Genomic DNA, 16441 nt, shown 5'->3' on the forward strand with positions numbered 1-16441 from the left:
ACCTTGGTACTGTCTCCATTGTACATGCCCTAAGGAAACAAGTGTAAAACAGAGAGAGGAAAAAGGGTCACACGGAACGGAAGCAGAGCAAACAGAGAGATGGCGGCACCGCGTGCCTCACGAGTGACGTGCGTCGCGCGCCATCACGCCCAAGCCCGCCCAAAGCTACAAAGGGTAGACCTTCTCGAAGGTCGCCCGCCCCGATCTGCCTTCCCTATATAAACGCCGGTGCGATATCCCAACGAACTAGAGCAGAGCTTCGCACCCAAATCCGCAAAGAAAAGCAAGCAAGCCAGACAAACGACGTTTCAAGGAAGAAGACATGGAAGAGGGGCGCAGTGACAGCCGACGCCAGGAGCCCATGGTCGCCAGGGCGGATAACCCCCAGATTCCCGCCGACGAGTCCGACGACGAGTTCGAGTTCTCCTTCGGGAGCCGGGAGCCTGCCACGGGCGGCGCCGCGGCCGACGAGCTCTTCGCCGACGGCCGCATCAGGCCGTTCTACCCGGTCTTCGGCCGGGTCTTCGACGACGCGCACGTGCCGTCCGCGCCCGGCCGGAGGCCGCTAGGGAGGCTGTTCCTGGAGGAGGTCCGGAACTCGTCCGTCGGGTCCACGTCCTCGTCCTCGTCCTCCGCCGCCACGGACGCCGGGGACCTCGACGGCGCGTCCCCGGACACCTACTGCGTCTGGACTCCCGGCGCCTCGGCCGCGTCCTCGCCGGCGCGGTCGCCGCGGAAGAGCGGCTCGACGGGATCCTTGTCGCGGTGGCGCCGCGTCAGCGACCTCGTCGTCGGCCGCAGCCGCAGCGACGGCAGGGACAAGTTCGGCTTCCTTTCCGCGCCGCCCTCGCCTGCCAGAGAGCAGCCCAAGGCGAAGCCACGAGGCCGGGACAGCAAAGCCGCTACCGAGCTCGACACGGTGGCCGCCAGCCACCGGCTGTTCTACGGCGCCAAGGCTTCCCCCGGCGCGACGCGGCGGACGTTCTTGCCGTACCGGCAGGATCTCGTGGGCCTCTTCTCCACGCCCAAGGGGCTCAGCCGGAGCCAATACTTCTGACTTTCAACTCAAGGAGGCGCGTCCACCGCGCACCGCCGTGAAGAAACAGTTTCAAAATGTGAGATTTCACATTTGGGTTGAAATTTCGAACTTTTGACTCGGGAGCAACTTCGTGTTCGTAATTGGCGATGGTATAACTGGATTGTTGCACGGGATTGAGCTAGTCCAAAAAGACGAGGCGTCAAGTCAGAGCAAGGGAATTGTGAGGCTTAAATTTTGGATTCAGTCGGTGATACCGGGCTCAACAAGTCAATGTGAAGTTGTGATCGACATGTGAACATAGTAGGACCAGAAAAAGGACTGTATAGGAGATTAAAATACACGTGGAAGCTCAGAAAAGTTTTGTAGTGATCATGTGTTACCTGTACATGCATGTATATTGTACTAGCAGAATAATAGTTTTTTCTTTCTTGTAGCAATCTGGTGTGTAGATTTTTCTGCGTGACAACAGTTTTTTTTAGCGTCTATATACCAGGAACATGAATTTTTTGCTTGCATCAGTCACTACCAATCACTTTCATTCTGGACCGTTTGATCTTCAGGATTTTTTGTTTGCATCGGTCACTTTCGTTCTAAAACATTAGATCTTCATCATACGGCCGAAAATAGATTATGCACTCTTCATCTTCTTCTTTCTCAGGCAACTGCGGACCCACCCAGCCCTAATCGTCTAGAAAGGAGAAACAAGGAAGGCACCAGAAGTGGACGCAGTCACCGTCCTAGGTGTCGACCCATCAGAGACGCAGTTGATGATGGCGCAGCGGAGAAGACGACAGAAGCACAAGACTTCATATTCGGCCCTAATCGCCTGCACGGTTGGCTGCTATCGCCGCCCTGCCCTCCTCCTTCCCTCCCCACCCTCCGCTGTGCTGGCTGTGACCCCCGCCGTCTATCTCTCTAAGCCCCACCTGATGAACAACCCCTGTACCCCCTCGGCTCCGACATGGTCCTAGTTCGGCTTGGGCGTGGCTAGGCATCTGAGGATTAACAAACTGTAGTTTTTATCCGAAAATGTACAACGATGAATACACACAAAGCGCACTCCACGAGGCAATGCCCCAAACTTGTCTTTTTTTTTAATACAATACAAACGTAGACACTCATACACTCATTCCTATAAACGCACACACGCACACACCCTATCCCCATGAGCACTTCCAAGAGACTGGGCTGCCACATTATTTTGGGATTGATGAAGTCGAACGCATTAGTCGACGGGAAAAGGGGTAAACATTAGTTCGCATGCAAACTTGTCATTACTGTGTAGAGAAATTTATACCTGATCCGCCAAGGTCTTCTTGTGCGAGAAAAGGGGTAAACAAACAAAATCCACGCCGCGAACCAACCTGTGGTTGGATGGTTATGGGACTATGGTATCTTCAGCCGACCAGGGTTTAAATCCTGGTGCTTGTATTTATTTATGGATTTCCGATGATGCGCATTCAATGGAAGGAGACGTTCCCGTCGACGACGAGGCGATGATATGCTGGTTCAGTCTTTCGGAGGTGCTCATAGGGGTAGAGTGTGCGTGTGTGTTTTCATAGGGCTGAGTGTATGCGCGTGTATATGAGCGCATGTGTCTGTACTGATGTTAAAAAAAAATTCACGCCTTGTCTAGAAGAAAAACATAATCTGCACAGTCAACACAAGTTCGCTGCGTCCACTCCGATCCGAGTTTACATATTTGCCGCGGGCGGGTGCGAGAAGTCGTGTCGTGCCGGCGTGTTGCAGTCGCAGGTAACTACTCAACGCCCGGGAAAAAAGCGACGTTTTCCTGCACTGTTCGGACCCTGGGTTGCAACGTACAGTACTATACTGACTGTCCGATCTTGTTGGCTGCTTCATGTTTTGTCTTGCCCTGGTCCTCTCTGTTGCAAGATATCCGAATGAAAGAACGCTCGGTCAAGGAGCTTCCACCGCTGCCACGGCAGTTCAGCCGATTGTTAAAACCTCTCACTCTCACCAGGAGATGAAAGGGGGAATCCAAAGTCAGAGGCTTTCCCCAACGGGGAGGGCAACCTGCACGCTTTCAGATCGCACGTACCGAGCCGCGTCGTTCGTCGTAACATTACATGGGTTTCAGACTCGTCTTGATGACGATGTAATCCAACACCGGCGTGATTGCAACAGCGAATCAGACGGCGCCGTATGGTCGAGCCGGAATTCGGAAAGCGATGATGGCATGGGACGGTACGGGCATGGCAGATCTCTCGTGTGATTCTAGCGTGTTAATGCAGGGTTGCCTAACACCCAAGCACCCAACAGTTGCACGTTAGCGCCATGCCAACTACTACCGGTTTAGATTAGTCATCAAGCGTCGTCGCAACGTCACGCGCACACGCTAGGCATTGCAATTACTAGCGAGTGCCATTTCGCTGTAAAATGCGTTGCTCCCACCTGCTCATAAGCTGCGGGTAGGCGATGTCAACGGATATGCGTTGCAGGTGCAGCGTCATCTAACCATCCATTGCCACTACCATTTTGGTACCCTTATAATTACCTTTTTTTCTGCAAAACATGCTCCTGCTCGAAGACTTTACAGAAATAGAAATATGCACAAGTGCCTGCTACTGGTAATCCCTCACCGTGAGTACATATTAGGTAGCTTTTCTGTAGGTAGGTGAGGTTGGTTATTGGTGAGTAGTAGTTTAGTTCGATTTTTTTTTTGAAACCGTGGCAACATGTTTGCTTCATCTATTAATTGAGAAGAAAATAGAGTTTCAATGTTTGCTTTTTTTAAAGAGTTTCAATGTTTGTGTTACAAGTTACAACACACTTTTGATTACGAAAAGGTCATTACTCTCACGCATAATAGCACCCAATTGCTTGCTGCCCGTGGTGACCCAAAGCACCGCCTCCTTCTTAATGTGTTGGAGGAGGATCATAGGAGGAACACTCGTGTCGAAAGTTCCGCATATTCCGCTCATTTCAAATTATCCAAGAGGTGAGCACGGTCAACGAGGCCATCACTTTGCGGCTGGGGAGGTTATCATCGGATAATCGAACCTGCACTCCTTGGTGAATTGCATTAAATGCCATGTGAAGGTGTCAATGTATTCCAATTGTAACCACTCCTTGATAATAGCCCAGAGTCCAATTGTGAACCGGCACTTGAAGAAGAGATGGTTCGAAGATTCTTGCACTTACTTACAAAGTGGGTAAAGGCCACAGTTTGCCCATTCCCGCCTGGCCAATTTATTTGCAGTCTAGATTCTGTTTTGGAGGCCAACAAAGCAAAAAACTTGACTTTCAGTGGAGCCCAAATTTTCCAGATGGCATGATCCAAAGGGGACCAAACGGTGCCAAGGAACTGAGCATTATATGCAGACTCCGCCGAGTAGATGCCGCTATTGTTGTGCTTCTAGAGAATGTCATCATCCGCCTCCTCTTGGAAGGCTAAGTCGCGTAACGTGGCCCAAGGCTCAGTGAATTGGCGGAAGTGATCAAGAGAGAAACTTGACGTAATCTTGTTCTTGTAAATCCAGGCATCATCTCTCAAGGCCTCCCAGACGATCCACCTCTTTTCTTGTAGATGCCTCGAAAATAAGTTGTGAATGCCTTTGGGCTTCGTGTTTTGAATCCAAGGAGAACCCCAAAATGGACTGCATGCACCATTTCCAACCATGATGGTAGTATGAGCATAGAAGAAGTCGTAGTCCGCCTCATCGGATGGGTTTCCCATTCCGACCCACATCTTTGCAGACTCTTTCTGCTCATGGAAAAGCCTACGGAGTCGGAGAGCCCTTGCAAAAATTTCTATGTTGAACATTCCAAGGCCAGCAACAGCAAGCGGCTGGCAGACGGCTGAAGGAAATATGCCCTAGAGGCAATAATAAAGTTGTTATTTTATGTTTCCTTATTCATGATAAATGTTTATTATTCATGCTAGAATTGTATTAACTGGAAATTTGATACATGTGTGGATACATAGACAAAACACCATATCCCTAATATGCCTCTTGTCGTGGAAATGTCACGGCAGATGTTCTAGTGTGAGGACTTAGTCGTGAGGCCAACGCATCTATGTGGTAGCTTGAGAGGGGTTGATCGGGACGAGAGACGCAACACACAAGACAAGGATTTAGACAGCTTCGGGCCCCAGGAAATATCATCCGGTAATAGCCCTACATGTTGTTTGTGGCTAGGTCTCATTATGCTCATGAGGGAGACGCCGTAAATCCGACTCTCCTCCAGTTGTATCTAGCCTTAACGATTATTTTCCTACTCTCCCCTCTTGGGGTGCCCCGCCCTCCTTATATAAGTTGAAGGGGCGGGTTACATGTAGAGTCAAACTCGGATTAGGACTTAACCTATTTTGACGTCTTACCATGGGCTTCTTAACGTCCTGGGCTTCTTAACGTCTTGGGCTTCTTAAGGTAACCCGGCTTACAATCCGGCTTACGATCTGACTTACAATCTGGCTTAACTGTTTGGCTTAACTGTCTGCCGGCTTACAATGCTTAACTGTGTCCGCCGGCTTACAATGCTTAACTGTCTGGCTTAACTATGTGTCGGCTTACAATGATTAACTGTGTCCGCCGGCTTACAATGCTTAATTGTATCTGCCGGCTTAACCTGCTTAACTATTCCCGCCGGCTTAACCTGCTTAACTGTTCCCGTCGGCTTATAGTCTGCCGGGTCACCAATGAAACATCAAATCCCAGCCGGGTCATGCCTCTGGCCGGGTCATGCCGCAGGGTATATCCCCGATATTAGCCCCCAATTTAATTTGGATTTATCCATGTTATACTGATCCTGTAAAACAAACACAAGAATAATTTTGACAGATTAAGCTCCGAGTTAAGAACTCTTGTAAGCCGGCACCTGATCATCCTTAACTCCTTGGTATTTCCTTCTTCTAGAAAATTCGGATCAATAGGCCAGCTTCATAATCAAAAACATTGGTCATGAAATACTCATCTGATTTTCAACCAGCTTGAAGATGTAGAACTTGCCGATTTATCATTGCCAAAATATCCGGTTTGTAAATATTGATAGCACCGGGCTATAATTGTCGCTAACATCAAACTTGAAAATGTACCTCCATTATATTCATATCACTTGTAGCCCGCAAGTGTTGGGTCATTATGAAATAATGAGCAGGGACTTTGTAAATATGATCATGTAGACTTGAGCAGCAACGTGTAGCCCCCAAGGGCCGGCTCTATAAGATAATACTGAGCTGGGACTTTGTATATAATTCATTGATAATAACATCATATGATGTAATCTTCACCATGGGGCTTGAACCCACGTCCATAAGGTTAAGAGCTTTGTACTCTACCAACTGAGTAGTGGATCTTTCAATATAATGGACTGAGGCTTGTGTACCTTTATTTTTTGACAGGAGCAATTGGTACCCCCAAGGGCCGGTTCATTACAATGGGATGAGTCAGGTCTTCAATAAGTTGATCAAAAAATGACTTTACATTAGCCCCCAAGTGCCATGGTGCATGCTAGCAGTGACATGGGACATGCATTTGATGTAATCTCAATTTGAATAATGTAGCCCCCAAGTGCCGGGTCGTAAGCCTGCAGTGACTCGAGACTATTCTCTCCATTGTAAAAATAAATCATGTCCATTAATAAAATAATAACCATTGCACTGAAGCGACTTTGAAGACCTCCATCATAATATTGGCTATTGATAACCATAAAAAATCCAGCCATGTTGGCTATTAAAGATTTAAATAATATAACCCGGTTTGAAAATCGGTTCCTGTGACATGTGTCGGTTTAATCACAATTGGATATACTTATAACAAAAAATATCATACCTATGATATTGAATCGTACTGTCGGCTTATGATACCAATGCAGTAAGGGTGATAACCCAAATCTTAGAAGCCAATACTTCCAAGTATTTAATATTGTCATATGCTGGTGACTTATCATTGAAAACCAGGTCGGGTTAATAGAAATCACAGGTATGCTTCAAATATGAGCTGTGAGATTGAAGACTGCATGGCCGGAATCACTTTAAACCAAAAGTCAAGATAGTATCAAGAAGAATCGAAAAAATCTTCAAAAAATCAAGCCAAATGAGAAAAAACGAGGCTATGGTTCGAATACGACCAGGAAGTCGGACCATAAGGGTTAATAGCTACGATTCGAATACGATCAGAAAGCCCCCCAATGGTTTTTGGCATTGCGCCGATCAAAGGGGTACCAACAACTATTATTCGAATATGATTAGGAAGCCCCCAGTGACCTTGAAGTGTTGGCATTGCGCCGATCAAGAGGGTACCGATAGCTATGTTCTCTTTGGTGAATACACCTATGTTGAACAGGAAGCCCCCAAATGACCTTGAAATGTTGGCATTGCGCCGATCAAGAGGGTACCGACAGCTATGTTCTCTTTGGTGAATACACCTATGTTTGAACAGGAAGCCCCCAAATGACCTTTAAGTGTTGGTATTGCGCCAATCAAGAGGGTACTGATAGCTATGTTCTCTTTGGTGAATACACCTATGTTTGAACAGGAAGCCCCCAAATGACCTTGAAGCTTTTAACGACTCTGATTCGAATATGATCAGTAAGCCGAACCAAAAGGGGTTAAGCTATGATTCGAATACGATCCAACCCCCAAATGATCTAAGTGTTTACGGCTATGGTTCGAATACGACCAGGAAGCCGGCCAAAAGGGTTAATAGCATGATTCGAATACGACCCGCCCCCAATTGGTCTTTGAAGCAGGGTACCTATGTTTGAGTTGTGCCTTGCATCAGACTCTCTTTGGTCCCTTTAATTTCTTCTGAGAACTCGAGCTTACGAGAGATAAATTCTTCTTGAGCCGGATTTTAAACCGGATAGTTGAGAGCTTCAGTGAGAGATAGATTTCCCTTTTGCAGTAAACAACTTGTCTTGCATTAGAGAGCTTGCAAGCCAGAGTAATCACTCTTTTAAAGAAAACAATATGTAATATAAAAATATACTGGATGGATTTCACCTGATATGTCAGGCCAGCATTTATCCACCATGGAATTGATGATCACCACGGTGAAGCTGAAATCAATCATGGGCGAGTCGACCGTAGTAGCAGACAGATCAGTCGGCAGCGGCGTTGTAAGCCAGAACCAATGAGAGGGTCGGCCGTAGCGTTGGAAATAGCACGGACGCGGGTAAGTCCACCACGAGCGCGGACGACAAGTCAGTCGCGTGTGTTGATGTAGCGGGGGCGGCGACTTGCGCCCGTATCCGTCCAGCAACACGGCACCGGCAAACATTAGTGCAAAAATAATGCTAACGCGCGCCCTTTATGCGACACCTTTGAAGGAATAATGGTCCTATGAAAAAATATCATACACCAGAGTAATTGTTCTTAAACAACTTAATATGTGCTGATAAAATATATAGAAAAGATTGCACCTGGTGATTTGTCAGATGATTGCAGACACATAATATTTGCTTCTGGCCTTTGAGATTTAATCCAGCATCTTGACTGCCATCGACTTGCTGTAAACTTAACAGTAGTACTTGCCCACCAGGCTCCTGCCCCATTATTGTCGGTAGACTAGTCTTCAGTTCATTATGCATGCATGTACTGCTCCTTTATCCTCCGGTCGAACCCCCAAGTTCGTTTGTTTTTTAATGGCAAGACAATGACCACACCAGCCGGGGGCGCTTTGGAAAAGTGGAGGCAAGTGCCGCAAGTCACGACCGAGGCCAGGTGGCTCAAAGTGGAGTGATGGCGAGGCGGCTGGTTTATGATGGCGAAGCGGCCCAAGTCCACAGAGGCGAGGCCAATAACAGCGGTGACGGCGCTTTGCCACTCCATGAGGCGGCTCTTAGGACAGCTCGAGACCGAGATGGTTAGGAGGTGGCGACTTGAGGCCACTGTAGGCCGACGGAGAAGCAAATGCAGCTAAAACGGAGATCGTAATGGCGGCTCAGCCACAGCATAAGCGAGTTGAGGTCTGGCACGGGGGTGTGGCGAGGCGATGAGGCCGGCGAAGAAAAGCCACAACAGCGGTTCTTTAAGCAGACGGACGGCGACGACTTAGCTCCGGCCATGATAGCAGGCTGCTCGAAGTGCAGAGACCGCTGAGACTCGGGGCAGCTCGAAGTGCCCGGTGGCTCAGAAGTAAAGTAGAGATAGCTACTCAGCACGGCGGCTCAGGGTGATTGTGGACCGCAGCAATTCGAGGCAGCCGTGGGATGTGATTGCTTGAACCCATTAGCACTCCGGCTAATCTGTTTGTGTGTACTTATGAGCATATTGCTTTGCTTGTCTGACATATACACTGTTGTCTTATCCATCAGTTGCAGCGGCTCTCCTTTCTAAATCATGTCAACCTTGCACCACAACCAGCGAATCATGAAGAGGACATAGCAGAGGCTAGAACAGGCGGTAACGCGGGGGCCGCTGGCGTGCGACCACACTGGCAGAACCGACGCGGGTCAACCCAGGCGGGTGAAGTGAACCAAAGTGGCAGTGAAAACAGGCTCGACAGCGGGTCAGCAGCCGGAGGCTCAACACCCGACGATAGAGCAACACGTTGGTGTTTTGGATGTAGCAGAACTGGCAGAGAACACGAGGCGCGCTCGGACAGGCGGCGGCTCAATGCAGGATATCGGCCCAAGGTGGGGCGACCCAGACACGGCGAGGGCGACTCAAGGCCAGTCATAGCAGAACAGGCGGCTCGTCGAGGCAAGCGCTATGGAGATGGTTTAATATGAGCCATGCAGGGGCTTGCCGGCGACAGCGATTTAGGGGAGGCAATGCGCGATGGCGACTCAGACGGGAAATAAGGCACGATCGCGCACGGGCGGTGCATCAGAGCCATCGAGCAGGCGGTTCAAGAGATGGGTATGCAGGCGCAGTAAGTCGGCGGTGGGTCGGAGTCCATGGAAGAGTGTCACAGCAGAGCAGACACAACAGTAGTGGTGAGCTAGCGGCGCGTCATGGTGGCGATTGGAGAAAGCCCAAGGCAGAAGTAAACCGCAGCGGCCGAAACAACGCACCAGCGGAGATGGCAAAGGCAAACCACGACGGCGGGTTGGTGGAGGTAGGGCTCAGTCGAAGTGAGCCGGCGAGGAGAGGGTGAAGATCAGCTGCCGGCAACCAACCCGCTGCGGCACAGCACGCGGAAGGAGTAGGGCGGCTCAAAGCGGAATCAAGCCGAGAGGCGCTCGGAGGCGAGTCACTGTGGTTCGGGCGACTCGTCGCATGATCTGCAATGTAGCAGCGACAGGTAAACATGGCGGCAACTTAGCCGTCCGGTAGTGCGGCAGCTCTCCTGCTGCAGTTGAGACGCGGACGTGGCAGGGTTAACTTTGGAGATAGTGGGGCGATTTGACGCGAGGTGGAAGCTGCCGCTCGAGGTATGGTGACTCGCAGGCAGACGACACCGATGAGGCACGGGCGGCCCAAGGCGGAGGTAAGGCAACTCGTAGGCAAACGACACTGACAAGGCATGGGCGGCCCAAGGCAGTGGATTGGCGACTCGCAAGGACAGCAGCTCGACGGTGGCGGCTCGATGAGGCCGCTCGGCGGCAAAGAGGCGAGGCAAATTGGTAGCAGGAGGCGATTTGGTGGTGACGAGTGGACTGACAGGCAGCGGGGCGAGTCCGTGGCGGCTCGGCGCCGGCCGCAAGCGGCGGCTCGAGGTGGAGGCATCCCACAATGGGCGGCTCAAGCACACGCGTGCGTGGCCGCGGCAGGACAAGCATGAGGCGGCTCGGAGGCAGGGCGGCGGAGCCATAACGGGACTCGGAGTAGAAGAAGCGTTTTGGAGGCATCGGGTGGCGAGGTGAGCATGGCAGCGCCTCACCAATTTGGAGGCGCTCGTCGAAGGAACCGCAGAACTGGCGCGGGGGAGCATCAGAGGCAGCAGCAGACGGAGGTGGCTTAGAGGCGCCCCGGTGAGCCCGCCGCAGCGGCGGATTATGACAAGACGGGTTGAAAATTTGACACAAGGCGGCTTGGGACGGCTGCTTGGGGCCGGCTCACAGCAGCGGACGTGATTCGAATGGAGCCGGAGGGCGTAGCATGGCATGGCGGAGTCCGCGGGCGAGGCGAGACGTGCGCACGGCCTGCCGAGTCCAACGCGGAGCATGTAGCGTAGGAGGCCAATACGGAGGGGCGGTCGGTGATTTAATGCAGTCGGAGGCATGGTGATTTAAAGGCAGCCAACGGCCCGAAGGAGAGCAGGGATGGGGTGGCTCATAATCAGAGACTGGCTCAAAGACGGAGTCATGGTGGATCCAGTAACTGTTTGGAGGCAGAGCAAGGCAAAGCTTGGCGCGGGTGACTCTCAGGCGGGAGTGAATTAGCGTGGATGAGGTGGAGAATACCGCTGAGGGAGTCCTGGATTAGGGGGTCTTCGGACAGCCGAACTATATGCTTATGCCGGACTGTTGGACTATGAAGATACAAGATTGAAGACTTCGTCCCGTGTCCGGGTGGGACTCTCCTTTGCGTGGAAGGCAAGCTTGGCAATTCGGATATGTAGATTTCCTTCTCTGTAACCGACTCTGTGTAACCCTAGCTCCCTCCGGTGTCTATATAAACCGGAGGGTTTAGTCCGTAGGATAACAACAATCATAATCATAGGCTAGCTTCTAGGGTTTAGCCTCTACGATCTCGTGGTAGATCAACTCTTGTAATACTCATATCATCAAGATCAATCAAGCAGGAAGTAGGGTATTACCTCCATAGAGAGGGCCCGAACCTGGGTAAACATTGTGTCCCCCACCTCCTGTTACCATTAGCCTTAGATGCACAGTTCGGGACCCCCTACCCGAGATCTGCCGGTATTGACACCGACATTGGTGCTTTCATTGAGAGTTCCACTGTGTCGTCACGGTAAGGCTTGATGGCTCCTTCAATCATCCACAACGATGCGATCCAGGGTGAGGTTTTCCTCCCCGGACAGATCTTCGTATTCGGGGGCTTCGCACTGCGGGCCAACTCGCTTGTCCATCTGGAGCAGATCGATAGCTAAGCCCCTGGCCATCAGGTCAGGTTTGGAAGCCTGAACTACACTACCGAAATCCGCAGAGACTTGATCTTCGACGGATTCGAGCCCATGACAGGTGCGTCGTACAGTCACGATGAGCATGACTTAGATCTGCCATCGGACGACATTCATGAGATCACACCTGCAGCTGCCCCGGCTCTAAATCTGGAGCAGATCGTGCCATCCGAGGACGGGTGGATGGACCCCGTCATGGAGGCCACATACTCAGCGGCGATAGAGCCGAACACAGACTTCGCCTCCATTGAGGTCTGCGTCATCGGACCCTGGACTCGTCTCCGACCAGGGGCTCCAAACCGCGTGCATCCGTGCCCATCAAACCTGATTGGGCACCGATCATGGAGTTTACCTCCGCGGATATCTTTGAGCACTCGCCCTTGGACGACGTGCTAAATTCATTAAAATCTCTCTCCCTATCAGGAGACTATTGGCCAAACTATGTCCGGCTCGAGTGGGAAGCGGACGACAAAGAAATTCGTTACCCACCCTCCACCCACTTAATAGCCACTGTCGACGAATTAACCGACATGCTTGATTTTGACTCCGAAGACATCGACGGTATGGACGACAATGCTGGAGAAGAACAGGAACCACCCCCCATAGGGCGCTGGACAACCACCTCATCATATGATATATATATATGGTGGACACACCCAAAGAAAGCAATGGCGATGAGGCAACGGAGGATAATCCCCTTGAGAAGCAATCTAAGCGTCAGCGTCAGCGGCGCCGCTCTAAGCCCCGCCATAGCAAAAATAGCGATACCGGCACAAGAGAAAATAGCACTCCGTATGATGTCGAAGACGAAAAAAATCCCGCCCAGCCAAGCTTAGAGTAAGCCAAACGGGAGGATGGGGAAGCTAGCCCTGATGAACATGCAATGGACGGAGACTCAGAGGATGACAATTACATGCCTCTCTCCGAAGACGAGATGAGCCTCGGCGACGAAGAATTTATCATGCCTGAGGATCCCGTCGAGCAGGAGCGCTTCAAGCGCCGGCTTGTAGCCACCACTGCAAAAAGCCTGAAGAAAAAACAGCAGCAGCTTCAAGCTGATCAAGATGTGCTAACTGATAGATGGACTGAGGTCCTGGCAGCCGAGGAATACGGACTCGAGCACCCAACCAAAAGTTACCCGAAGCGCAGATTGTTACCTCAATTCGAGGAGGAGGCACTAGAGCCTATGCTACCATCACAGGATGCGGCTGACCGGCCACCTCATGGCCGAGACAAAGCGGCATATCGGCCCGAACACCAGCCCGCACCCCGTCGCCAAACAAACCCTCGAATCTAGAGTTGTTTGGTGTTCCAATCCAGTTCCAACAATGCATTTCTCGGACCAAGAAAGCGGAACTGCTTGGCGCTGCTGTTTTTGTTTTTGTATTCCTTATTTATCCATTAGGGCAATCTGGTTGGTTCTTTGCGTCGAGTTTTGGTGTAGCAGCGATATTTCGATTCATCCTTTTCTTCCAAGGATTTCATAATTGGACACTCGCAAGGAAAGTTCCAACCGATCGTTTACTTAAGTTCGAGAGAGTTTTCAAAGCACAAAAATGTATCCCTATGTCTGTTTTCAAAGCACAAAGAGTTCTTGATGAGATTCGTTGGCGTTACTACGAGGAAACTATTATGATACTGAACCTCATGCCCTATCGAGCATCTTATCCCATCTTAAAGTTGGTTTATTCGGCAGCCGCAAATGCTACTCATTACTTTCTTCATTCAACTCAGTTCAAAAAAGATACCTCAAAATACTTCAATTGGTATGCGCAGTCAAAATATGGTTCTTATGGGCGGTTTAAGAAAATACATTCCAATCACAAGAACTACTTTTTTATGGGGCTTCACAATTACTAGCCAATATTTATCTCATGCCTTTCCTCGTTCATGGTTCGATATTCTGGTGTCCTAGGCGTAGAGGAACCATACCAATCCATCCTGAATTTGGTGGTTAAACTCTACTGCAGTGACGATACTGTAGGGGAGGTCCTGCGGCAAAATAGCTCGATGCCAGAATGATAAAAGCTTAACACCTCTTATCTAAAATAACTGATGAATTATGAATTTTCCATAACTTAGGTAAATGCTTTACCAACATATGTAGTGTAGTAAAAAAATGGAATTTAACTCTTTCATGCTTAGTTTAACTAGTTGTTTTGGTTACAGAACTGGACGATCCAATTTGGTCAAATACCTAACGAAAAATTACAATTTTCCTTTCATTAAGGTACGAGGGCTTCTTATTCCAACGGAGTTGGATCAGAATAAGGAATAAAAGTCAATTCGTTCGAAATGAGACAAAGAAAAGAGTTTAAAGACGACTCAAAATTTTTGGAAGGATTTTGCCTTCGAAGTTTGTCAGGCAAAATTAGCCGAACGCGGAACATTCCATTGGGTAGGGCTTCCGTAACTAAACCTTCGAAAGTTACTTTTGCTTCTCTCGGGTTTTTTTTCTCTCCTATTTTTTTCTGTCATATTTTTTTCCTCCTATTTTTCTATTTTTATTTGAAAAGTAGGAAGGGCGAGATAGAATTCGAGCACTATAAAGCTTATCCCCCATCGTCTCACTGGCCGACCTTGACCCCTGTTATTTTTGGGTCATATCTAGTATTCAGAGTTTGCCTCGATTTGGTGCCGCTCACGCAGTGTCGGGGGTTCGAATCCCTCCTTGCCCACGGCCTTCCAAAGGGGGGAGGTCCTTTAGTTTCCCCCTGGGGGTAGGAAAATCATGATCGGGATAGCGGACGTAAAGCTATTGAACTTAGGTATGCTCTTTCCTTCGTAACTCCCATAATTTCTTCGTAGTGGCTCCGTTCCATGCCTCATTTCATAGGGAAGCCCAACCCCGTTTTCACGGTTTAGACTGCTCCCATTCCGTTCGCCGCTACTACGGGAATCGCTTTTGCTTTCTTTTCCTCTGGCCCAAATTTCCGAAATACTTCTACGGGGAATGCTCACTATCAACTAATTTGTTACGACCTAGGATAATAAGCTCATGAGCTTGGTCTTACTTCACCCTAAACGAAAGAAGACTTCCATATCCAAGTTTAGCTCAGACGTAGCTGCCTTCTTTTTGGGGTTCCAATTTCTTCCCGAAACTTCCCAAGAAAAATCCCGAATTGGATCCAAAATTGACAGGTTAATGTGAGCTTATCCATGCGGTTAGGCACTCTTCAAATAGGAATCCATTTTCTAACTGGCTTTCATGCTTTGGTGAGTCGTCCGAGATCTTTTCGATGACTTAGTGCTACTGTAATTTTGAAAATGAACACGCAAATACCCATCAAATGTAAGTAAATATATTCGAATAATATAAAAGGCAGTTAATCCTGCAGTAAAGGAGGATATTATTCCAAAAAAGGGCGAATACAACCAACTATTACTAAGGATTTCATCTTTGGACCAGAAGCAAGCAAGAGGTGGAATACCACAAAGAGAAACTGTACCCCATAAAAAAAGTAGTTCTTGTGATTGGAATGTATTTTCTTAAACCGCCCATAAGAACCATATTTTGACTTTTATCTGGTGAATATCCAACAAGAGGTTCCACGAGGAACTACTCACCATGAATCCACTAATTGCTGTTGCTTCTGTTATTGCTGCTGGATTGGCCGTAGGGCTTGCTTCTATTGGACCTGGAGTTGGTCAAGGTATTGCTGCAGGACAAGCTATAGAAGGTATTGCGAGACAGCCAGAAGCAGAAGGTAAAATACGAGGTACTTTATTGCTTAGTCTAGCTTTTATGGAAGCTTAGCAATATTTAGATTGCCCCCTCTTTTTATTCACTTTATTACTTCTATTCTAGACCCTATCCCTATGGTTTATTCTTATGAAATATCATATAAAATAGAAGGTATAAGAAATGGATATAATGAAATTCTTGATTCGGTCTTACGACCTAATTTATTTGATTAATGGATCAACAACCGAACCACCCATACATTTTCACAAATAAATTGTCCAAGGTGAATTATTGCAATGTCTCTTCCCAAGAATCATGATGGACAAAGTGACAATTCAAAAGGAATGGATCCAACATTATGTTACTATCGAAATTAGAAATCCTTTTATTTTCATCTATTAAAGAGTATTCCTTGTTCACACACCACATGTGGATTGGAGGATTTCTAATAGTCGGTGTTGTATCTCGTACACACACAAATTTGCAATTATTCATCTACTACTGGAATTTGGATTTATTTTATCGATGCAAATTGGATTTGGATAGAAGGGTGCTTTGATCACCGAGGAATAGAGACTTTACAAATAAAAGCAGGGGATTGGGATTCCGTTGCTGTCGTTTTATATGTATATGGTTACAATTATTTATGCTCCCAACTAGTTCCAATTTTGACTTGCCAGCTACTTGTTTCATGGCTTTAATTTGAGCCGCGGCGCATTCCTT

The 16441-nt window shown here is 48.7% G+C and overlaps 1 protein-coding gene across 1 annotated transcript; it reads left to right on the forward strand.

Moving 5' to 3' along the window:
• The first annotated feature begins 236 nt into the window (after positions 1 to 236).
• On the forward strand, positions 237 to 1561 carry LOC119281349. Its single transcript, XM_037561875.1, has one exon. The coding sequence runs from the start codon at positions 323 to 325 to the stop codon at positions 1055 to 1057; it is 735 nt and encodes a 244-aa protein (XP_037417772.1). The 5' UTR covers positions 237 to 322; the 3' UTR covers positions 1058 to 1561.
• Positions 1562 to 16441: the final 14880 nt, after the last annotated feature.

Source organism: Triticum dicoccoides, chromosome 3B (assembly GCF_002162155.2).
Source record: "Triticum dicoccoides isolate Atlit2015 ecotype Zavitan chromosome 3B, WEW_v2.0, whole genome shotgun sequence".
Classification (NCBI taxonomy): Eukaryota; Viridiplantae; Streptophyta; class Magnoliopsida; order Poales; family Poaceae; genus Triticum; species Triticum dicoccoides.

Coding starts and splice junctions, on each gene's coding strand:
- LOC119281349 (XM_037561875.1), top strand. CDS start 323: ATGGAAGAGGGGCGCAGTGACAGCCGACGCCAGGAGCCCATGGTCGCC.